At 59.5% G+C, this 24,235-nt stretch overlaps 1 protein-coding gene across 1 annotated transcript in view; it reads right to left on the bottom strand.

Annotated features, from left to right (window-relative positions):
- CLPB (ClpB family mitochondrial disaggregase) overlaps positions 1-23,208 on the bottom strand; it is a 53,786-nt gene extending 30,578 nt beyond the window's left edge. Inside the window, exons 1-5 of the mRNA XM_080612537.1 lie at positions 22,516-23,208; positions 20,830-20,881; positions 13,968-14,054; positions 7,877-7,980; positions 4,328-4,456 (exon numbers count right to left, since the gene is read on the bottom strand). Coding sequence (XP_080468663.1) covers positions 4,328-4,456; positions 7,877-7,980; positions 13,968-14,054; positions 20,830-20,881; positions 22,516-23,107 — 964 coding nt within the window. The 5' untranslated portion in view covers positions 23,108-23,208. The remainder of the gene's footprint in view (positions 1-4,327; positions 4,457-7,876; positions 7,981-13,967; positions 14,055-20,829; positions 20,882-22,515) is intronic.
- Positions 23,209-24,235: the final 1,027 nt, after the last annotated feature.

The raw sequence follows: 24,235 nt of genomic DNA, 5'->3' as shown, positions 1-24,235 counted from the left end.
GGCCTTGAACACTGCCAGGGATGGGGCAGCCACAGCTTCTCTGGGCACCCTGGGCCAGCGCCTCAGCACCCTCACAGGGAAGAGCTTCTGCCTAAGAGCTCAGCTCAGTCTCCCCTCTTTATGCAGCGCATTCAAACACCGGGATAATAAAAGCTCCCTTCCCACCACGGATATTTCCATGGGGAACCTGGTGCCGCCCTTCCCGCGCCCCACACAAAGCCCTGCGCATCGATCCTGCCTCCAGGAGCAACTGGTGCAGCCCCACGGCTGCAGGATCCCCCCGTGCCCAGGTCAGGGGCTGTGAACCGGCCCCGCCACCAGCGCGGGAGGACAAGCTCTGCTGGGCACACACATGCTGGCCACAGGCCACAAGGTCCCGCAGGGGTCAAGCCAGGCCCTGAATGGCCACAAAGGCCCAGGGCTATGGGGTGAGGGGGGGGACCCATAGGAAACCCCCAGCGCTGCACAAGGGGGGGTGGCCGGAGCAGCGTTAATGGCTGCGGCCCCGAGGGCAGGGCACGGAGCAGAGGAAGTGTAAAGGCAGAGTAAAGGGACGCTTGGTAAAGGGCAGGTGTAGGGCTGGGTAAAGGAGGGAGCGCGGGGAGCCTGTTCCATGTCAGCAACCAGGAGCCATCCCGCTGCTCTCAATGGAGGAGCACGGGGACATTGTGCTCACAAAGGGCCCGGGGCAGGGCCACTGGCAGAGGTGTCTGACCTCCTCCTCCGGACCGTCAGCCCTGTATTCAGCACACGTTGTCCCGACACAGGGATCCAGCTTTGTTATCCCGCAGGAGCACATTACCCCAACACGGACACAGGGATCCAGCTTTGTTATCCCGCAGGAGCACATTACCCCAACACGGACACAGGGATCCAGCTTTGTTATCCCACAGGAGCACATTACCCCAACATGGACACAGGGATCCAGCTTTGTTATCCCGCAGGAGCACATTACCCCAACACGGACACAGGGATCCAGCTTTGTTATCCCGCAGGAGCACATTACCCCAACATGGACACAGGGATCCAGCTTTGTTATCCCGCAGGAGCACATTACCCCAACACGGACACAGGGATCCAGCTTTGTTATCCCGCAGGAGCACATTACCCCAACACGGACACAGGGATCCAGCTTTGTTATCCCGCAGGAGCACATTACCCCAACACGGACACAGGGATCCAGCTTTGTTATCCCACAGGAGCACATTACCCCAACACGGACACAGGGATCCAGCTTTGTTATCGCGCAGGAGCACATTACCCCAACACGGACACAGGGATCCAGCTTTGTTATCCCGCAGGAGCACATTACCCCAACACGGACATAGGGATCCAGCTTTGTTATCCCGCAGGAGCACATTACCCCAACACGGACATAGGGATCCAGCTTTGTTATCCCGCAGGAGCACATTACCCCAACACGGACACAGGGATCCGGCTTTGTTATCCCACAGGAGCACATTACCCCAACACGGACACAGGGATCCAGCTTTGTTATCCCACAGGAGCACATTACCCCAACACGGACACAGGGATCCAGCTTTGTTATCCCACAGGAGCACATTACCCCAACACGGACACAGGGATCCGGCTTTGTTATCCCGCAGGAGCAGAAGGAGGGAGCAGCCCCTGTCACCAGGATGTGACAGGCACAGGCGGGACATCCAACGGGAGTGGGCAGCATCCCGGGAAGGGAAGGGAAGGAGAAGGAAAAGAAGGAAAGGGATGGAAAGCACCGAGGTGCTACCGGATGCTCCATTATCCCCAGCCCAGGAAAGAAGCGGGAGCAGGCAGGGAAGTTCCCTGGAGCATCTCCCTGCAGGGACTCCATAAGCGCCGGAGCTGCAGCTCATTCCCACAGCTGCGCTGCCACTCCACGGGCCGGATCCAACAGAGAGGGCAGTGTGCGTGTGCCAGCGCTGGTGCTGAGCCCGCGCTGCCCGGGCCCCGGGGCTGCCCAGGGCTCACAGGGAGCTCTTTGTCCCTGGCAAAGTGTTCCAGCTCCGGGGAACTCACTTGGATGTCAGGGAAAGCAGGGAGGAGCAGGCAGCAAGGCTGCGTCTGAGCACAGGGCAGCGATTGTGACCCAGATCACAGTGGGGATTGGGGCTACAGCACTGAGAGGGGGCAGTGAATCAGCACCATCCTGCTCCTCATCCCATCTCACTCTCCCGTCTCCCAGGCGGAAGCCATTATTCCTTGTCCCATCCCTACACACTGTTGTAGGAGCCCCTCTCCAGGTTTCCTGTAGCTGCTTTAGGCACTGGGACCTGCTCCAAGGTCTCCCCTTCACGCAGCACAAGGAAATCCATCTGCCCATAAAGCACAGAGGGTACTCTAGGGGTGTATTTTCAAGTGGAAATCATCACCCTGCAAAACCAGGAGCGTGTCCCAGTGCTCAGAGGCTGGGAATTCCACCTATGTCCCCAGCTCGGTGTGTGATGGGAACGATCACCCTGGAATGCTTGCAGGATCCATTGTAGTCCAGAGGAGGCCATGGAGCTGCTGCGAGGGCTGGAGCAGCTCTGCTCTGGAGCCAGGCTGGGAGAGCTGGGCTGGGGCAGCCTGGAGAAGAGAAGGCTCCTGAAGGGGAGACCTGAGAGCAGCTCCAGTGCCTAAAGGGGCTGCAGGAAACCTGGAGAGGGGCTTGGGACAAGGGCCTGTAGGGACAGGCCAAGGGGAATGGCTTGAACCTGCCCGAACAGGGGAGACTGAGCTGAGCTCTTAGGCAGAAGCTCTTCCCTGTGAGGGTGCTGAGGCGCTGGCCCAGGGTGCCCAGAGAAGCTGTGGCTGCCCCATCCCTGGCAGTGTTCAAGGCCAGGTTGGACACAGGGGCTTGGAGCAAGCTGCTCCAGTGGAAGGGGTCCCTGCCCGTGGCAGGGGTTGGAGCTGGAGGAGCTTTAAGCTCCCTTCATCCCAACCCATTCCATGACTCCATGAGTCTCTCCATGCAGGCCCACGCTGCACACTGCATGGGGCAGGAGGCTGCTGGAGGGTGCCAAAGCAGACCCAGGTCACTGCTGCTTCCTGCTCCCCCGAAGGAGCCCGGGGGGACTCTCAGGGAGGAGCTCCTGCAGCAGGAGGAAGGCAGGGACAGGGACCCAGGGCGGGGGGAGCAGAGCTCTGCTGCCCTGTCCCGGCTCTGCAGAACAGGCGGCACCATGGGCAGGGGATGGAACAGCACCCGCAGACGTGGGCACGCATTGAGCAGAGCCTGCTTCTGGCCAAGAGCAAAGCACAGCCACCAAGGTCACCGTGGTGAGGAGCGGCAGGAGGGCAGAGAAGGAGCTGTTGTCATGGCAGCACATCCCTGGCAGCTCAGTGCAGCTTCCTCTCCTCCTCCAGTGCTGACGGGGTTGTGCTCACAGACAGCCCAGTGCCGATGCAGGCAGCCCTGAGGCACCAGGGACCCCCTGAGGCACCCTCCAGACCCTGCTGCTGGAGCCCTGAGGAACCTGGTTTGGCCTCAGCTCTGACCCTGCCCTGAGCAGGAGGTTGGACACAGAGACCTCCTCAAGCCCCTTCCAACCCAAGGGATGCTGGAAGATGATCAATGCTGTACGAACAGGACCCACAGTGAGTGCTTGGAGCCAGAACCCCCCCGTGTGCTGGGTGCACCCCCAGAGCGTGAGCAGCAGCTCAGGGAGGGGATCCTGCTCCTCTGTTGTGTGAAGGGGAGACCTCAGAGCAGCTCCAGTGCCTAAAGGGGCTGCAGGAAACCTGGAGAGGGGCTTGGGACAAGGGCCTGTAGGGCCAGGCCAAGGGGAATGGCTTTTCTTAGGCAGAAGCTCTTCCCTGGGAGGGTGCTGAGTACATGGGAGTCACGGAACGGTTTGGGTTGGGAGGGACCTTTTCAATTGCCAGTGGAGCTGGATCCATGACAAGGGGTCTGTGACTCAGCTGGGAGGAGCAATGACTGCACCAACCTATTTGCACCCGTTCTCCCCAGAGCTGTGTGGCCAAGGTATCAAGAGCACCTGAGCCTCAATCAGGTCATGGGGGCCAGCACCCACCCGGTGCCTTTGCCAGAGCAGATCCACTCCCAGCAACGTGGGACTCTGATTCCCTGCCTCGGTGTCCATAAAGGATGTAACAGATGAGCAGAGTGCATATTGTGGGAGGGAAACGGCAGAGATGCAGCTAGACCAGGGGATGCATCCACAGGGAGAAAAGGAAACTCACTGGAGAGGAATGGCAACAGAGGAACCATAAAGAGATTAAAGCAAGGAGTAAGGCACATCTCACCCTGCCAGGGAGCGAGCGCGGTGCTTGTCCGAGCCTGTCAGGGGCTCAGGGACGTGCTCCATGGCCAGGAGCCGGCACTCACCTGCCTCCAGCAGCAGCGTGACCGTGGGGCGGTCGTCAGCCAGCACAGCGTAGTGCAGCGCCGTGCAGCCCCTGAAGCTGGCGCGGATGTTGAGGCGGTTGCTGAAGTCGTCCTCCCGGGTCACGAGCACTGTGGGGAGGGCAGAGGAAGCTCAGCACGTTGGGGAGAGGGGAAGAGCTGCCCCGGAGCCCCTCGGCTGCACTGCCGCCTCAGCAGGAGCCAAAGGGCTTTGCTGTTGGCCATCAGGACCCCGCTGGGTTTCACTGGTGGCTTTTGTCCCCACGCCGCTGAGCAGCAGCAGGGATGCAGGCAGGATGGGTCCCCTCAACACAGGGGTGCCTTCACAGAGCCAGGCACGGGAGGAGGCGGTGGGAGAGAGACCTCTGAGCACCACCCCAGCCACGGCCTCTTCTACCTTCAGCACCACGTTGGGATCCAGCACAAGCAATTAAGGAGACTACTTTGTTTGTCTCCTTTTCATGGAACTGTGCAATGGGTTGGGATGAAGGGAGCTTAAAGCTCCTCCAGCTCCAACCCCTGCCATGGGCAGGGACCCCTTCCACTGGAGCAGCTTGCTCCAAGCCCCTGTGTCCAACCTGGCCTTGAACACTGCCAGGGATGGGGCAGCCACAGCTTCTCTGGGCACCCTGGGCCAGCGCCTCAGCACCCTCACAGGGAAGAGCTTCTGCCTAAGAGCTCATCTCAATCTCCCCTCTGGCAGGTTAAAGCCATTCCCCTTGGCCTGTCCCTACAGGCCCTTGTCCCAAGCCCTTCTCCAGGTTTCCTGTAGCCCCTTTAGGCACTGGAGCTGCTCTCAGGTCTCCCCTTCACACAGTAGAGGGGCAGGATCCCTTCCCTGAGCTGCTGCTCACACTCTGGGGTGCACCCAGCACAGGGGGGGTTCAGGCTCTGAGCTCATGGGCAGCTTGAGTCGATGCGCAACGTTCAGAAGAGAACCCCACTGTCACGAGTACCTGCTGCTGCCCAGCCCTGCACGAAGCTCAGCACCTCCAGATGAATGAATTCCCTGGCTCCTTGCCTTTCCTGCCTCTGCTCCCCCAGCACGGATGGAGAGATGGAGCTGGGGGGGGAAGGATGTCTATTTATTTATTTGTCGTCATTTCCTACCCAGGGAGGAGCAGGATAATGAACTCCGTGCGTCAGGGAAGATGAATCTCAGCTACTAGGGAGCAGTGCAGTAAAGAGATTAAAGTGTTATTATTGTGGGGTTCGTTTCCCCCCATGGTCCTGGTGACAGCCCAGCCTCAGCTGTAAAAAATGTCTGGCAGGGAGATAATCATCAGCAACTCAATAAGGCGTCAGGGGGAGGCTCCGGCGCCATCCATCACCCCGAGCCTGGCAGCCTCCCTTCCTGCCAGCCATATAAATGTCTCTAATATATTTGGGGAGAGCTTGGGAAGAGAAAATATTTATCCAGCAAATATGTAAATGTGGGAAGAGAGGCAAAAAGCAGGGGGAAAGGGGAGGGGAAGCGGCCCAGCACCGGGGCTGGGTGTGGGCTCCTTAAAGATGCAACTGAATTTATTCTTTTTAATAAAAGATGTCAAGGCAAGGATGAATGCAGCGCCTGCCGGAGTGGCCTCATCTTTCCTTCAGCCCCAAATATATAACGTGAGAGAGGGATGAAGGCAGAAACAATTCACTTTATGGGTGGATATCCCTGGTCTTAAATAAAGGCTGTGCCCGTTATGGATTGGCATTCCATTGTTCGGGCTTTAATGTTGCTTCATGCATCTTGGATGCGCTGCAGGGAGGTGATGGATGCGTGGTCCATCCCCACATGGAGCAGATCTCATGGGTCATGGGGAGGGATGAGAGCCCTGAGCTCCTACAGAGCAAACACCAGCCTGTACGAGCGGTCCCAAGGGATTCATCCTCCAAACTCACCCTGTGCTGTGGGAGAGGCTTCAAACACGGCACCTTCACTGGAGGTTCCAGAGCTCTGCATGGAGAGGCCAATGGGGAACGTCACCATGTGGTCACTGTGAGGGTGCTGAGGCGCTGGCCCAGGGTGCCCAGAGAAGCTGTGGCTGCCCCGTCCCTGGCAGTGCTCAAGGCCAGGTTGGACACAGGGGCTTGGAGCAAGCTGCTCTAGTGGAAGGGGTCCCTGCCCGTGGCAGGGGTTGGAGCTGGAGGAGCTTTAAGCTCCCTTCATCCCAACCCATTCCATGATTCCATGATGCTTCTATGACTTGACCCCACTCAGGTGTCCCCAGCTGTTCCCTTCTCCCTCCCAGGACCCATCTGAGCATCGCTCAGCCACTGCCTGGCCTCGTGCCCCCATCTCCACTGCATCCACATTAAGCACATCTGTGTGCGCTGACCTCCTGCTCTGGACTTTGAAGCCCTCAGGCTGTCCAGCAGCTCTCTGTGGTTTGCAGAGCCACCACCATAGAACCATGGAATCCCAGCCTGGGTTGGGTTGAAAGGACCTTAAAGCTCATTCAGTTCCAACCCCTGCCACGGGCAGGAACCCCTTCCACTGGAGCAGCTTGCTCCAAGCCCCTGTGTCCAACCTGGCCTTGAACACTGCCAGGGATGGGGCAGCCACAGCTTCTCTGGGCACCCTGGGCCAGCGCCTCAGCACCCTCACAGGGGAGAGCTTCTGCCTAAGAGCTCAGCTCAGTCTCCCCTCGGGCAGGTTAAAGCCATTGAGTCCTGCCTGTGCCCCTGCCAGCCCAGGAGCAGTGAGCCTGGGCGCCAGCAGCATCCCTGAAGGACACAGCTGCTGCTTTTCCAGACATTCCCCCTCAGCTTCCATCAATAACCACGAGCCCAGGGAATGTAACACCATTTATCATCCCGGAAAGCGGGAAAAGTCTGGGAAATATCAGCTCTCTGAAGAAAAGAGCAGGGCTCTGAGCAAGCTGCTCTGGTGGAAGGCGTCCCTGCCACCCACAGGCCTCCAGAGGTCCCTTCAACCCAAACTCTTCCATGAGTCCAAGCGTGCATCAACACCCCAGCAGTGGGATAACACTGGGCTGAGACTGGAACGGGAGACGTCAGCCAAGAGAAATCCTGAGGAGGTGAAACGCCACTGCAGGGAACTTCCTCGTCCTCATGGAAAGGCTCCCAGGGCTGGAAGGCACCACTGACGCCTGCCCCAAGCCAGCAGCAGTGATTGCACCCATGTAACCATCCAGCTTTAGCCCAACTGGGCAAGCCTGGAGTCACTTAATATCTCTTTATAAGACCTGGAGCCAGGCCGGGGTGGGATACCTGCCCTAGAGCCTTCTGCAGCAAGTGGCTGCATGTGGTCGATGGGATGATCCCTATCTACAACCCATGGGATGTTCTGGCTGTAGGGAAGCAGGTTATCTCCAGGATGCTGAAGAATTGCTTCTCATGCACATCTACACCATGTTTCCTTTCACCGTCATACACTCGCTCCCATGCCATCAGGTCCTCTGCTTTTCAATAGAAGCTGAAGCCCTAAACCCACCCAATCGAGGTCAAATTCCCACTTTAAAGCCAGGAACTCTGGGAGCTGGGAAGCAAACGCAGGCGGCTGCACCCATCCAACATTACCTTCCAGAGAGTGCAGGCCTTTCTCCTTGGCAGTCTCATAGACGCTGCTGAAGTCATCTCCAAGGTTTGGATCTGCATTGGCTGCCAGCAGGATCTTCACCACACTGTTGGGAGGGAGACAGGAAGGAGGAGGGAGGCAGGGCTCAGCAATCCCTCCTGACATTCCCGGATAGCAAAGAGGAACCAGGAACCACCACTGAACACTTCAGTACAACCACAGCAGCACATCCTGAAAGCCCTCAGACATGGGGCAGGCACTGGAGGGCTCACAGCCCTCACCAAGGCCCATCCAGAGCGTGCCCTGGGTGGGAATCACATTCCCAGCCCACCATGGGCATCCGTTCTCATCCCATAGATCCAGATCAGCGGTGGAAGCTGTCCCCGCTGGAGCAGGATCGTGGCTCCAAGCACATCCCTGTGCCTGCAGGATGGAAGATGCTTGTAACCCTCTTCAGGTTAAGGGAAGCAAAGCCACATCCTGCTGCTCCTGGGACACCACCAGTTCACACCTGAGGAAAGGAGCCATCCCACCAAGGCAAGGAGCAATAGGACTTCAGGATGAAGCACAACCAGAGGCAGGGGCTGGAAGGGACCGGTTTCTTCCCCAGGTTTCCACCCTCCAGTTTAGAACATTCGATCCTTCTACATCGAATCCCAGACTGGTTTGGGTTGAAGGGAGCTTAAAGCTCCTCCAGCTCCAACCCCTGCCACAGGCAGGGACCCCTTCCACTGGAGCAGCTTGCTCCAAGCCCCTGTGTCCAACCTGGCCTTGAACACTGCCAGGGATGGGGCAGCCACAGCTTCTCTGGGCACCCTGGGCCAGCGCCTCAGCACCCTCACAGGGAAGAGCTTCTGCCTAAGAGCTCATCTCAGTCTGCCCTCACAATCAATCCCAAGGGCGTTCATCCCATGGGGATGTGCCTTTGAGGGCTGCAGGGAGTTCAGGCAAATCCCCCCTCTGGGATGCAGGCAAATGAAACGAGATCAGCCCCGGGACACCCCGATCCCCTGCAGCCAGCAGCTCCCAGAGCTGCGGGAGGACATTTACCCTCTCCATCCAGAGGCCTGCCCCATCAGCTCATTGCACACTGCTTCATAGAGGGCAGGGCTGCAGGCACCGTCCCTGCCAGTGTTCACAGCCCGTGGAGCCGAGGCCCCAGGGCCACGGGGCAGTGGTGGCCTGGGCAGTGCTGGGAACGGTTGCACTGGATGCTCCTGAAGCTCTTCACCTCCAGCCCCACGAGGCTGCAGCAGGATGGGCACGATTGGGGTGGATTCTCCCACCTCCATTCCCAGCCCAACCCCTCACCAGGAACCAGGTTTCTGACCACCTGTGGAAGCAGCTCGAGGCCACCTGAGCTCTTCATTTCTCCCCATGACAACCAGACAGTGAGGGGCTGGGGAGCATTCATCAGGGGTGACAGGGCTCACAGCCTGACAGCCACTGATGGACAGGGCTCTGCAGGCTCTGTCCTGTCAACTCCCATTACAATGGCACTGCAGCTCCTCTCCCCTCCGTCCCTAAGCGCAATCAAAGGGGCTTGGGTTGAATAAGGTACAAAGAACCCAACAGGTTCCTGTTATCCACAGGGATGAAGGTGCCATTGTCCCACTGTGCTGGGTGCTGGTCAGGGCACCCCTGGAACACGGGGTCAGGTTGGGTCCTGCTGCACAGCAAAGCTGTGGCCGGGCTGGAGAGGGGCCAGAGAAGGGCCCCAAAGATGGTCCCAGGGCTGGGCAGCAGTGAGGAAAGGCTGAGAGAGCTGGGACTGTTCAGCTGGAGAAGAGAAGGCTCAGGGAGACCTGATCCATGTGCCAGGAGTTAAAGGGGGGCTGCAGAGAAGATGGAGACTCCCTTTGGACAAGGAGTCCCATGGGAAAGCCGAGGGGTGATGGGCACAAGTTACTGCTGGGAGATTCCCAATGGACACAAGAGGAGAATCATTCCCAATGGGAACAAGCAGCCATTGGAACAATCTCCCCAGGGCAATGGTGACTCCCCAGTGTTGGACACTGTTAAGATGGGGCTGCACAGGGTGCTGGGCATCCAGTCTGGGTCCTGCTGTGCCTGGAGAGGTTGGAGCAGATGATCCCTGAGGTCCCTTCCATTGGGATTCCAGGATTCAGAGCAATGATAGATGGTGTCAGAACTGCTCCCCTTTCCTGCCCGGGGATCAGGAATGATTCCCCAGCTCTCAGGACCAAGGGAGGCTCAAGCTCAGACAGCACAGACCTCAGCTCTGTTCCAGGAGCCCCTCTGCAGGCTGTGATCAGCCCTAGGCCCAGGGAGGACTCAGGGCTCTCAGCCAGGCTCTGTCTCCAACCACCCTTCAATCTCACCTCCTGCTCAGGGCCCTGCTGTCCTCCCAGGCACTCCTGCACCACCGCTATCGATCCCACTGGGCAATTTGCAGGTAATGGGACATTGAAGCAAACTGGCCTTTAGCAAAGGCAGGAGCAGATCCAGACAGAGAGGGACGGAGCAGTGGGAGGGGTGGGAATGTCAGTGGGGTGAGCCAGGGGCTGCCAGAGCGGAGACTGAGATGAGCTCTGAGGCAGAATCTCTTCCCTGTGAGGGTGCTGAGGCGCTGGGCTGGGATGCTGGGTTGGAATGAAGAGACCCAGCCTGGGTCCCTTCATCCCAAGCGACTCCATGACTATGGACATACCCTGCTTCACAGCTGGAAACCACACTCCCCACCTCAGCTCTTTGGCAGGCAACACCATGGTCCCTGTGTGCTTCCAAAGGCATCCAGGGGTTCCTCCAGCTCAGCTCGGAATGAGCTGCCTAAAGTGAAAGGGGTGAGGAAGCCCACACAGCCCAGATGTGTGCTCTACCAGAGGAGCTGGGACTGCACCAGTTAATCATGGCATTGCCCATAGACAGAAACCAGCTCCGGAGCAGTCACCCTTCGCTGGGAGTCCTGGGACACGCTCTGCACCACCACCACGCACGAGGTACTGCTGCTGCTGACACAAACCATCCACACAGCACCCTCAAAGGTGGGCAGCAAGCATCGAGGTGGGCACGGTGGAGGCACAGGTCCCAGTGAATCCACACTGAGCTGCTCCCTAAGCTCTTCCCTGTGAGGGTGCTGAGGCGCTGGCCCAGGGTGCCCAGAGAAGCTGTGGCTGCCCCATCCCTGGCAGTGCTCAAGGCCAGGTTGGACACAGGGGCTTGGAGCAAGCTGCTCCAGTGGAAGGGGTCCCTGCCCGTGGCAGGGGTTGGAGCTGGAGGTGCTTTAAGCTCCCTTCATCCCAACGCACTCTGGGGTTCTGTGGTTAATGCCTCACCGCGTTTGGGTGCAGGACTTTACAAGAGGAAGGGAATGATCTTTGTTTCAGTGTAAAAAGCAGTGACAGATCCCAAGTGCCCCGGGGCACAGGGAACTTCATCCTGCAGCTGATGGCAAGTGACAGCAGTCATTAATGCAGGGCCTCCACAATTGAATTAAACATATGGACTGGAGCTGCCTAATTGGGAGCGTGAGAGCTGGGCACGTGGAGAAACATCAGCGAGCTGAAGGCCAGGTCCCAGACACCTCCAGGCACTGCAGACACCGGGAACATGGCCTTCCCTGAGAACAGCCTGGGAAGGGCAGCACTCCGGGGGGATTCTGCCTTTTCCTCAGTAGTTTGAGGTTTAGAACCCTCATTGCTGCTTCTGGTGTCCCTGACCCTGATGGTCACTGGGATGGATCTCACATGGGTACCACAACCTGAACACCAGATGTGGGGACAGAGCAAGCGGGACCAGTGCCATGGTGTGAGCCAGTGCTGTCAGAGGCTATCCCAGTGCAGCTCCTCCCTCCCTGTGGCCATCTCGGAGCTGCTTGTCACCTCTCCTCTGGTGTGGAGCTCAGAAAGACCCACCTCACCTTCCCCGGAGGCTCCGGGCTCAAACCCGAAGGGAACACCTTACAATGCACTCAAGGAGCTGCTGTGGGGGAAAACCCCTGTGAGAGCATCAGTGGGTACAGAGGGACCACACTGCCAAGGGAAAACAGCCCTGCATCGGCTGCAAAGCAGAGGAAGTCCCATTTAGAGCAGCTCCTACCCAGTGCATGCACAAAGGTTGCAAAGAGACCCAGCAAAGCAGCAGGGGTTTGTAAGGGAAAGCTGTTACACATCCACTCTTCTGCTCCAGCTCTGTGGGCTCAGGTCAAGGTCTCCCTGGGGCTATACCCAGGAGTAAACTACTTGTAGGGAGCTTCAGATGCTCCACAGGCTGTGTTCCAGCTCAACGCGTTCCCAGCCAGCAGCAAGGCCCTACTGGAGACATCCCAAAGACAGGAATGGTCTGCAGGGACAAACCCACCTATCAGCAGAGCTGATACACCAGGGTGAGCTTTGCATTTAGGTTTGCCCCCATCAAGTGTCCACTCTCCCACTACATCACTGGATATAGCAGGATATCCACTGTATCCTACAAGCTTCAGGTATCCAGTTTGTGATCCAGAGAGACCTGGAGCCGGGCTGAGAGAGCTGGGCTGGTCCAGCCTGGAGAAGAGAAGGCTCCTTAAGGAGAGACCTTAGAGCAGCTCCAGTGGGAGGGACTAAAAGGGGCTAAAGGGAAAAGGAAAAGGGGCTAAAGGGGCTGCAGGAAACCTGGAGAGGGGCTTGGGACAAGGGCCTGTAGGGACAGGCCAAGGGGAATGGCTTGAACCTGCCCGAGGGGAGACTGAGATGAGCTCTTAGGCAGAAGCTGTTCCCTGTGAGGGTGCTGAGGCGCTGGCCCAGGGTGCCCAGAGAAGCTGTGGCTGCCCCATCCCTGGCAGTGCTCAAGGCCAGGTTGGACACAGGGGCTTGGAGCAAGCTGCTCCAGTGGAAGGGGTCCCTGCCCGTGGCAGGGGTTGGAGCTGGATGGGCTTTAAGCTCCCTTCAACCCAACCCATTCCATGATTCTATGACTTTGTAATTTTCCCTTTTAGCTCCCAATTCAAGTCAGGATTCATCCAAAATGTGGGAAAAATCAACACCATTTGCCCAACACAGCCAAAACCTGGGTTTTTTTCCTAACTGAGACCCAGCATCGCTCCCACTGTGCCCATCCATAGGAAGGCACCAGCCTGGCTGTGGCTCTCGGTGTTCCCAGCAGCGTTCCTACCTGCTCCAAGCCTGCCTTTAGCTCCTCATCACCCCCCGAGCAGCCTCTCCCTGCCTCCCTCAGCTCGGGCAGGCCCGTTCTGCTCCGCCGCTCACTCGGAATGGTCCCCGGCCGTCACACCCCAGTGCTGAGCATTGTGCAGAGGCCGAGGTGGGAGGCTCCGGAGCCCGGCCCGCGGCGGGCGAGCAAACAACGGGGCCCGTTGCTGCTGGGACATCAAAGTTAAAGCAAGAGCCCCGAGCCCCCTCCTCTGTGCCCGCCTTAAGGAGCTCCCCGAGGGGGTCAGGACTTTGGGCTTGTCACGGGAGCCATCAAAGCGCGCACCACACACGAACTGGGCGCATGGGTTCGAGCGGCGTCGCCCGAGAGCGGATATTCCGCCTTTGTGAGCCGCCTGAATGCCGTGTTTTCCCAAGTCATTTGGGCTTTTTCTTGCTTATGAACTTGTGACTAAGTAAAGCCGCCCCGAGAGGGTGGCACATCAAAGCTCAGCCCCCGTCTGTGCCACAATTCCACAATTGGATTGGGGGTTCGCCGCTGGTTTTGTTTTCTGCCCCTTTAAACACAAACCGCCTTTAATTGCATTTAGTTGTAGGCTGAATACGTTGCCGAGTGCCCTGCAGAGGTGACGGGACAGCAGGCACCAGCATGGGAACGCGGGAGGCAGGGGACAGCCCCTGCTGCTGCAGAAAGAGCCCCACGAGCATGGAGGGATGCAGAGGCAGCTCCTATGGGAGCTTCCACAGGGACATCCCAAGGCTCTGGGATGCTGCTGTGGAACGGCACTGCCTGCTTGGTAGTCACCTGCCTCCATCTCCCAATGCACCAGGGTGAGGAGCTCCCTCGGGTTCAGCCCAACACCACCTCCCAGAGCAGCCCAAGCTTCACGGGAGCTCCCTGTGGAGCTGCCCCATGGAAAGCTGGAGCAGCCTGAAGGGCCTCACACACTGGGTGATGGGGACGCTGGGGTAAGGTGGAACCTACCTGGAGTTCCTGCTGATGGCTGCCACCATGAGCGCCGTCCAGCCCAGCCTGTGCCTCGCGTTCACGTCTGCGCCGTCCACCAGAAGCCTGGGTGGGAGAGGGACACGGTCAGGAGAGGGCACAGGGAAACCAGCCCAAGATAAGGAGGGGAATCCGCTCCTTTCCAGGAGCCTGCTCCGGGGCAGCTGAGAAAACCAACGTGGGAAGTGGATTCAACCCCTCCTCATCATCACATCATCAGGGAATGCTTTGGGATGAAGGGAGCTTAAAGCCCATCCAGCTCCAACCCCTGCCACGGGCAGGGACCCCTTCCACTGGAGCAGCTTGCTCCAAGCCCCTGTGTCCAACCTGGCCTTGAACACTGCCAGGGATGGGGCAGCCACAGCTTCTCTGGGCACCCTGGGCCAGCGCCTCAGCACCCTCACAGGGAAGAGCTTCTGCCTTATCTCCAACCTGAACTTCCCCTGTTTCAGTTTGAACCCGTTACCCCTTGTCCTGTCACTCCAGTCCCTGATGAAGAGTCCCTCTCCAGCGTCCTTGTAGCCCCCTTCAGACACTGGAAGCTGCTCTGAGGTCTCCACGCAGCTTCTCTTCTCCGGCCTCAACAGCCCCAATGTTCTCAGCCTGTCTTCATATTCCCAACCTTTGCACCCATTCCCTAACCCCCTCCTAACGCCCTGAGGGGACTGGAGCTGGATGGGCTTTAAGCTCTCTTCATCCCAAACCATTCTCTGACCCCCCTAGACGATCTCCAGCACCACCACAAGGTTTATGTTCTATTCACCAGGGTTACAACTGAAAGTGTAAGGATAATGAGCTGTTTGGCAGGGAAACAGGAGCTCCTGGGTCCTGGCTCCGGAGGAGTTTGATCCTCCATGGCAGCAGAACAGGCTTCCATGCAGGATCCTTACACACATCTGCACATCACCAGCTCCAGGCAGGCTGGACGTGGCTCCACCAGGATACATCCTGCTGATGCCTCCTTCTCCCACCTGCACGCAGATGGTCAGAGCTCTGCTGCCCAAGAGCACTCCAGAACAGCGGCATCTCCATGCGCAGCCCCAAAGCATTCCCCTCCCTACGACAGCGGGATACGGCTGGATGCCCAGGTGATGGCAGATTGCTATCTGCAGAGATCAGCTCCCATTGCAGCGCTGCAGACGGGGGCTGTTTGCACTCACAACACCGAGGGGACACGTCTGGGCCTCAGCTCCATGGCCACAGGTCACAGCCATCACCTGCTGCTGCGCCCAGGGACAGTGCCACAGGCAGAAATCCACACCAGGCTCCATCTGTGCACCATGTGCTGCCCGGCCCGGCCCGGAAAGGTGCTCCTCAGGGTGGGATAAGAGTGAGCCCTGGCTCCCCCAGACCAGGAGCTGCACCAGAGTGAGCCCAGCAAGAGATGGGGGACACCTACCCTGAGCCATTCCCCTTGGCCTGTCCCTGCAGGCCCTTGTCCCAAGCCCCTCTCCAGGTTTCCTGCAGCCCCTTTAGGCACTGGAGGTGCTCTAAGGGCTCCCCTTAAGGAGCCTTCTCTTCTCCAGGCTGAACTGGATGAGCTTTAAGGTCCCTTCCAGCCCTTCCTGTTGGAGTTCTGCTGCAGGATTCAATTACAGATGTTGCCATTCATCCCATAGCTTTCCATTGAGGAACCTAGATCATTACAGGAATGCTACAGGACGCAGCCCAGTGCAGGAGTTACCCGTGTCACATCACCAGCATCCCCACACTGACACTGCAGTCAGTGTTCAGCTCGCTGCAGGATGCTCAGCAGCTCTACAGCATCTCTGCACAACTAAACCTGTGTTACCATTCAGTTCCTGTCCTGATTTAATGCTATGGCAATGGCTAAGTGACAGCCACCCTCACATCCCAGCAGCTGGGATCAGGAGCAGGGTGTGATGGAATGGAACAACGCCTTGTTCAGTGCCTGGGTTCAGCCACATTGGAACCAAACACAGGACACCCGCTCTGGGCTCTGAAGGAGGCTCTCAGGTGTCTGTAGCTCTGTTTGCAGTGGGGTTTGGGCTGCAGCTCCTCGGAACACCTCTTTTAAAGGGGCTTAGGGGAAAAGCTCAGCTGCTTTTCCAGAAGACACTGTCTGTAGGGGTTGAGGGCGGAAAGCTGGCCTGCTTCTGCAGGAAACACCTCTTCTAAAGGGCTTCAGAGCAGAAAGTTCATGTGCTTCTCTAGAAAACACCTTTCTGAAAGGGTTTAGGGCACAAAGCTCACCCGGCTCTCCAGCACACGCTGTATTTTGGAGTTTAGGGCACAAAGCTCACTCAGCTCTCCAGCACACGCTGTATTTTGGAGTTTAGGGCACAAAGCTCACTCGGCTCTCCAGCACACGCTGTATTTTGGAGTTTAGGGCACAAAGCTCGCCTGCTTCTCCCCGAACCACCTCTTTTAAAGGTTTTTACCCCAGAAAGCTCATCTGCTCCCCCAGAAAGGTTAATTTCTAGGCTTTGGGGGCAGAAAGCTGCTGTGCTTCCCCAACCCCCTTCTGCAAGGGTTTGATGCCAGAAAGCTCGCCCGCTTCTCCCCAGAGCACCCTGGTTTAGGGTTTTCAGGCAGAAAGTCCATGTCCTCTCCAGACACAGGCCGCTCCGTGGGAACAGCTCTTCCCAACGGATTCCTAACACTGAGGGAGCCTGCGGGCGAGCAGCTCCTGCAGCAACATCCCCGCTCCCTGCGGGGCTGGATGCGCTCCCGGCTCAGGCAGCACCCAGTGCCTGGCCAGCAGAGCATCACCGCCTGCTCGCAGCACCCAGCTCTTTGTGCCCCGGTCCGGCTGGGAGCCCTTTGATCCCGGGGCAGGCCGGGCTGGCAGATGGATGGGCCCCGTTCCCCCCGGCGGGCGGGTTCTGGGTGAGCGCCTCGCTGACACGGGGCCCAGGGGCATGTTTGAGTTTGGGCTCAGCGCCTCCCTCCTGCCAGCTGCGGGAATGGGGGCTGCAAACTTGAACTTCCCCCCCCAACAATGGGTGCTCCGCAGCCCCTCACCCTCTGCGGCACCGAGGGAAGGGGGGGGACCCCTCAGGACGTGCCCTTTGCACCAGCGGGAGGATGAAACCATCCCAAGCCATCGGCTCCGGACATGAAAGCAGGAGGACAGGGAAAGGAGCAGAGAGAGCGAGCGTGGAGCTGGTGGCAGGGCTCTGATGTGGGTGCTGGCTCCCGCCGGCTCCTCAGGCACCCGTGGTCATCCCTGTGAACACACACGAGCCCACAAGCGCTGCTGCAAGGGGAGGAAGGGACAAGCAGAGGAGCAGTGTTAGGTCCGTGGCTCCCAAGGTGTCCCTAAACCACACAGGACAAACAGGGCTTGTGGAGAGGTGATGGCCAAGGAGAAGCGCCTGGAAAGGGATGTCCAGAGTCAAAGGAAGCCCTCAGAAATCCAGGTTTCAGGAGGGAAACAGATCTGGGATGAGAGCAGGGCTGTCTGAGGGGGGGGAAGCACAGAAAGGGAGAACTCACGCGATGGGGACACAGAGACACAGGCATGGGGAGACACCAAACTCCATCCCACATCCGCAGCCTGAGAGATGCCTCAGCACTAGGAGAAGGCTTTGCTTTTCCAAACAGGCTGAAAGGATCGCACCATGGAATCCTGGAATGTGTTGGGATGGAAGGGACCTTAAAGCTCATCTAAAGCCACAGGCAGGGACCCCTTCCACTGGAGCAGCTTGCTCCAAGCCCCTGTGTCCAACCTGGCCTTGAGCACTGCCAGGGATGGGGCAGCCACAGCTTCTCTGGGCACCCTGGGCCAGCGCCTCAGCACCCTCACAGGGAACAGCTTCTGCCTAAGAGCTCATCTCAGTCTCCCCTCGGGCAGGTTCAAGCCATTCCCCTTGGCCTGGCCCTACAGGCCCTTGTCCCAAGCCCCTCTCCAGGTTTCCTGCAGCCCCTTTAGGCACTGGAGCTGCTCTAAGGGCTCCCCTTAAGGAGTCTTCTCCAGGCTGAACTGGATGAGCTCCAACCCAAAGCACTCCATAGCTCCCTGGTTCGCACTGCACTGGGAGGGCTCTCTCCATGCCCTGCTACCTCAGGCGTGCTCAGCGCAGAGAGGATCAGCCCCTTCCAGGAGAGCCTCCTTGCTCCCCAGCCCATGTCACCACCAGTGAGCACCGCACACAGGCTGGGACCTTTCAGCTCCTCTCCCACAGCCCCGGGGCTGATCTGCCAGGAGCAGGCCAAACCCGTGGGACAAGGCATGGGACAGAGGCACTTCCACGGGGGGGCAACAATTCCAGCTGTGGAATTGTGTGCATCACATGCTCCGGAGCACAGCCCACACCAGCATGCTTGCAACTGATCCCAATGGGAACGTTGTGGGCAGTGAACACCCCCCGTGGGAGCAAACCTCTCTGTGACAGCAATGGGAGATGGCAGCTCCCAGCGGACTGAAGCAGGGGGCTGTGAGGGTCCGGATCACGCTGCTCCTCACTGGGAAGAGCAGCCCCATCCTCCTGCTGGGATCAGGACCTCCCATCAGGTGGAACCGCACCTTTGGTGCCTGCAACGTGAGGGGAGAGCTGCAGACAGCAGCAGGAGCTGAGTCAGAGCTGACACCGGGGCGATGCTCAGCAGCTCAGCCTGAGGCAGAGCCACCCTTTGGGGCTCCAAACGTGACTGAGCTCTTCCTGCAACCCAAAATGAGCCTGGAGAGAGCAGCCGGAGCTGACGTGGAGCTTCCTGCCCCCTCCACGGCTGCCTGGATCCCCTGGGAGCTCCTGGGCACCTCCACATCCCATCAGCACACGGATCTGGGCTGGTGCCTGCTGCTGGGAATGAGGCCGCTGAGAGCTGTGCCACAGGCTCCGTGTTTCCATGAGTCACTGCTGTGAGTGCTCAGAACACTGCTCCATCACCCTCATCCAGGAGGAAGCTCTGCTCTGAGCCTGCGCTTCGGTGGGTGCTTAGTAAGGAGCCGGGCTGGAACACCGAGCATCACTGTTAATACTGAATAGGAACACAGGGGGATTGAGGCAGTTGTTCTCCCTGGCTCTGTTTCTTCCTTTGCTTCCAAACATGTGGAATCACTGAGGTTGAGGGGAATTAAACTATTGACATTCATTCGGTGTTACCATCTGGACAGGCTGATGGTGGGAAGGGCTTGAAGGGAAGAGCTGGTTTGCTCCAAAGGCCACGGTCACACAAGTTCATAGAATCCCAGACTAGTTTGGGACGAAGGGACCTTAAAGCTCCTCCAGCTCCAACCCCTGCCACGGGCAGGGACCCCTTCCACTGGAGCAGCTTGCTCCAAGCCCCTGTGTCCAACCTGGCCTTGAGCACTGCCAGGGATGGGAACCCCCAGGTCCTTCTCCTCAGGCTCCATCCCATCGCCCCCAGCCTGGGTTGTGCTGGGATTGCCCCAACCCAGGGGCAGGACCTTGCCCTTGGCCTGGTTGAGCTCCATGAGGTTCCCATGGGCATCCCAGGGGTGATACCCCGGACCCCATCATCTCACAGGGGATCTTTAGGAGATCTCATCTCTTCCAAGAGAGAGACCCCAGCTCTATGGGATAAGGGCCATGGTTCTCAAAGCTCTTCCGTTCCCTGCTTCCAGCACAGCCTCTGCTCCCTGGAGCCTCTCTCTGCCCTCTTCTCCCTCCTCAGCTAAGCCCATCTATGACTTAACTCATGGCCTTGAAATCTTCTTGGTACCTCACACCACCCTCTCCCATGTGTCCATCTCCTACCCTTAGACCAAAAGATTCCATTTCCTACCCATTGCTGTACTGCCTAAAGGCCCATGGGGAGGTGTCAGCTGAACGAGGCACTTGACGAAGTCCAGCTCCCCAGCTCATGCAGCAGGAAAGCCAAGAGCCCAGCGGCAGAGGAGAGCGTGGGAGCAGGGAACACGGTCTGGCAGTGACAGCCATCAGGCGGCTGCTTCTCATCATCTCCGAGGCAAGAGGATGGAGAAGTGAACACCATCAATAACCACGAGAGCACCAGCACGCCCCTGCTCAGCTCTGCTGGCCTGGCCTGAGGACACGGGCTCTGACAGCACAGAATGAGCATCTCCAGTCACCCTGCGAGGCCGGAGCACGCAGGAGCTCAGCCCTGCAGCCTCTGTGTTATCTCAGCAAGGCTTAAACCATGGCACAGAGCTGAAATGAGCCTAAAAGGAGACAGACCACCACCATCAGGGCAGCCTGCCCTCTCCTTCGGGCACGGGGGGCAGGAGGCAGGGACAGCAGCTTTGGGAGGATGAGTTGGGAATGGGGGGGGTGTGCGCAGCGCTGCCCTCTCCTGGGGGCAGCCCCAGCACCGAGCTCAGCACCACGCTCCTGCCCTGCCAGGCACCCTCAAGGAAGGGCGTTGGTGCCTCTCATGGCAGCTCTGCAGCAGCTGTGGTGTTCCTGGGCTCGGGAAGCTGGGGGGAAAGCGGAATGCAGCAGGGAGAGGCAGCAGCAGAGGGACAGGGGTGCTGCAGGGGAGGCAGCTCCCCATGGAGCAGGACTGGGAGGGAGTCATGGAATGGTTTGGGATAAAGAGACCTTAAAGCTCCTCCAGTTCCACAGGCAAGGACCCCTTCCACTGGAGCAGCTTGCTCCAAGCCCGTGTCCAACCTGGCCTTGAACACTGCCAGGGATGGGGCAGCCACAGCTTCTCTGGGCACCCTGGGCCATGCTCTCCATCCCTCTGACCCACGGGGATCCAAGCTGGAGAGCTGAGTGCTCCAAGGGGTGCAGAAGCAGCTCCCACTGCTCCATCCCTTGGGATACCTGCCCAGACACTACCACACGTGAGCCACGGCAGGCACAAAGGATGAGGCCACCCTTGCCAAGTGCTGACAGAGCTCGGTGCCCTTCCCGGCCCTGGGCAGCAGCACCCCACCAATCCCGCTCACCTGCTGACCTCCGAAACGTTGTTGATCCTCGCGGCTTCCAGCAGAGCATCTTCTGGAAAGGGAGAAAGAACGGGAAGTGAGTTCACAGGGAACAGCCCCACAGGCCCCTGCAGCCCCAGGGAAGCTGTGGCTGCCCCGTCCCTGGCAGTGTTCAAGGCCAGGTTGGACACAGGGGCTTGGAGCAAGCTGCTCCAGTGGAAGGGGTCCCTGCCTGTGGCAGGGGTTGGAGCTGGGGGAGCTTTAAGCTCCCTTCATCCCAACCCATTCCATGACTCCATGCTCAGCAGATACAGCCGCTCCCTGCTTGCTGCAGCCTAACAGGGGAGATCCCCCGGGAGCACCTCGATGGGCACAGGGATGTGAACGGCTCCTTCCTGGTCTCTCCTGTATCTCCAGGAAACACCTCCTCTTACACTGGGGGTGCTGCCGGTCTCTGGCTCCGAAGCTGCCACGGGATGGGCCTGGAAATGGCCGGAGCAGGGGGGAAGGTCCTGCTGCGACACACAGGGATGAGCCAGGAGAGGCTCCAGCAAGGGCCCAAGTGACTCCACAACGAGGGGAACAGAGCAAACCCTGCAGGGTGCTGGCACCAGCACCCAGCAACCACAGGGCTCCAGGCACCAGGGAGCTGCTGCCATGGGCCTGGAATGACACCTCCTGGCTGCGGAGGGGAAGGGCAGCACCCAGAGACACCCAGGGGGGCTGCAGCAGAAGCTGCTCCCAAGCACTGTGACCAGCACAGCCCTGCTGGGGCACGGGGACATCCCCCAGGGTCCCGAGCCCTCGGCTGCTCCCTGCTCTCTTCTCCAGCTCATTCCCAGCCGTGCCTGCGCCTCTGCCTTGTGTCTTTCAGGTGCCCTCCTCAGAGCAGGCAACAGACAGGGCCCTGCCCCATGCACCCCATCGCCTGGGCTGAGTCCCTCTCTTGGGGCACGAGCACCCACAGCCGCAGGGGTCTGAAGGGACCTTAAAGCTCCTCCAGCTCCAACCCCTGCCACGGGCAGGGACCCCTTCCACTGGAGCAGCTTGCTCCAAGCCCCTGTGTCCAACCTGGCCTTGAACACTGCCAGGGATGGGGCAGCCACAGCTTCTCTGGGCACCCTGGGCCAGCGCCTCAGCACCCTCACAGGGAACAGCTTCTGCCTAAGAGCTCATCTCAGTCTCCCCTCTGGCAGGTTCAAGCCATTCCCCTTGGCCTGTCCCTACAGGCCCTTGTCCCAAGCCCCTCTCCAGCTTTCCTGCAGCCCCTTTAGGCACTGGAGCTGCTCTCAGGTCTCCCCTTCAGGAGCCTTCTCTTCTCCAGGCTGCCCCAGCCCAGCTCTCTCAGCCTGGCTCCAGAGCAGAGCTGCTCCAGCCCTCACAGCAGCTCCAGGTCCCTCCAGTGCTGTTGCCCCAGAGCTGCACTGCAGGGGGGTGCCAGAACACCCAGACCCAACGCTGTGACACGGCCCTGAGGCCCCGCAGCAAGGGTCAGACACAAACTGGGCTCATTCTGGTGGCAGCTCCATCCCATCTCCCCTCCAGAACCTCCCCATTGACCCCCGATAGCCCATGCTCCACACCAGTGACTGGGAAGAGCTCACCCTAGGGGCAGGCTCCATGTCCCAGGAGGCACCCCCGTGTTTCCCCCCCGCCAAGCGATGCCCCACAGCCCCCTCCCGGCCCGGGCCGAGCAGCAATAGTCACCCTTGGACAGGCGGTCCCGCAGGTAGCAGAGGGCCACGGCAGCAGCCAGGCCGGGCAGCACGGCTCCTCTCCGGCGCCCCTTGGGGTCCCCTCCATGGTGCCGCCGGCGCTCAGCACCCACAGCACCCACAGCACCCAGCGGCGGCTCCGCATGGGGCACGGCGGGGACCGGGCCAGGCCGGGCACTGCTGGGGGGCTGCGGGGGGGCGGGCCCCGGGAGCTGCTGCTCAGCCATGGCGGTCCCCGTGGGGCTTGGCCCCACTGCTAAGGGGGTCCCCATGGGGCCTGGCCCCACTGATAGCGGGGAGCGCCCCATTCCTAAGAGGGCACCCCCCGGGCCTGGCCCCATTGACAGGGGGCTCCCCCCGGGGCCCTGCCCCCGCCATGACACCCCCAGGCTCGGTGGCGCGGACCGCCGGCGCCCCCTGGCGGCCCAGCCCTCCAGCAGCCGCGGCCCGGCGCTCCCGGCCCCCTCAGCCACCGCCGCCGGCGGAGCCCCGGAGGCCGCCCGCGACGGCGCCAGGCCCGGCCGCGCCCGCAGGAGCCTCGCCAGCCCCGGCGGCGGCGGGCGGGCCGCGAGGGAGGCCAGCATCGTCCCGGTGCTCGCCGCCGCTGCCTCCTCAACCCCCCTTCGAGCCGCTGGAGGCCGGTGAAGCAAGATGGCGGTAGCCGGCAAACCGGCGCAGCCAGAGCGTTGGCGCGCAAAGCCTGCTGGGAGCTGTAGTCCTCCACAGCGCACTCCGCTGTGTTAGCTACGCCCCGCGGACTACAACCCCCAGGGAGCGCCAAGGCACCGCCCCGCTCCCGGGGCATTCCGGGAAAAGGCAGGTGTGGGGACCCGGGTTCGAGGCCCGCCGGGGCCGGCTGGCGCAGGCACTAGCGCGCACACACGTGTGTACATAAACACACACGTGCTCGTACACACGTGTGCAGACACATGCATGTGCTCACACACAATCCCACACACAGGATTGTGCCTGCATGCGTGCACATGCAGAGCAGTGCACGTACATATGCACTCACACACACGTATGTGTGCATAGGGGAGCACACGCATGTACACATGTAACCACATGCGTGCAGTCATGGGGCATGCACACGCATGCACAAACATATGCACTCACACACATGCACTCACACACAAACATGCAGTCATGCACATGCATGGACACACAGGATTCACAGACATATATGCACATACATGTGCACTCACATGAACATGCATGTACAGACACATACACACAAACAACTGCGCACACATATACACAGAGGTGCACTCACATCTGTTCACACATGTACATGCACACACATGGGCACATGCATGCAGCGGCACACATGCATGTGTGAACACACACATATGCAACCACACACGTGTGCACAAGCACTGCAGGCTCAGCTTGAGCCCTTGGCTCATCCGTGCAGGGCTTGCACACGTGCAGGTGCTCCCTGTGTGTGCACGTGTGTGTGTGAGTGTACCTGTGTGTGTGCATGTCAGTGCATGTATGTGAATGCATGTGTCTGCGCGTGCATATGAGTGTGAATGCAATGTATGTATTATATATGTGTGTGAATCCTGTGTGCACATGCACATACATGCCTGTGAGTGTGTGCATGCCTGTGTGCATGACTGCACATGTATGTGCAAGCATGTGCATGACTGAATGTGTGTGTGCATGTGTGAGTACACACATGTGTGCATGTCTGTGAATCATGTGTGTGC

This window comes from Psittacula echo (genome assembly GCF_963264785.1).
Source record: "Psittacula echo genome assembly, chromosome: 3".
Taxonomy (NCBI): domain Eukaryota; kingdom Metazoa; phylum Chordata; class Aves; order Psittaciformes; family Psittacidae; genus Psittacula; species Psittacula echo.
The sequence above is the reverse complement of the archived record's forward strand: the minus strand, read 5'-3'. Positions and strand labels throughout refer to the sequence as shown.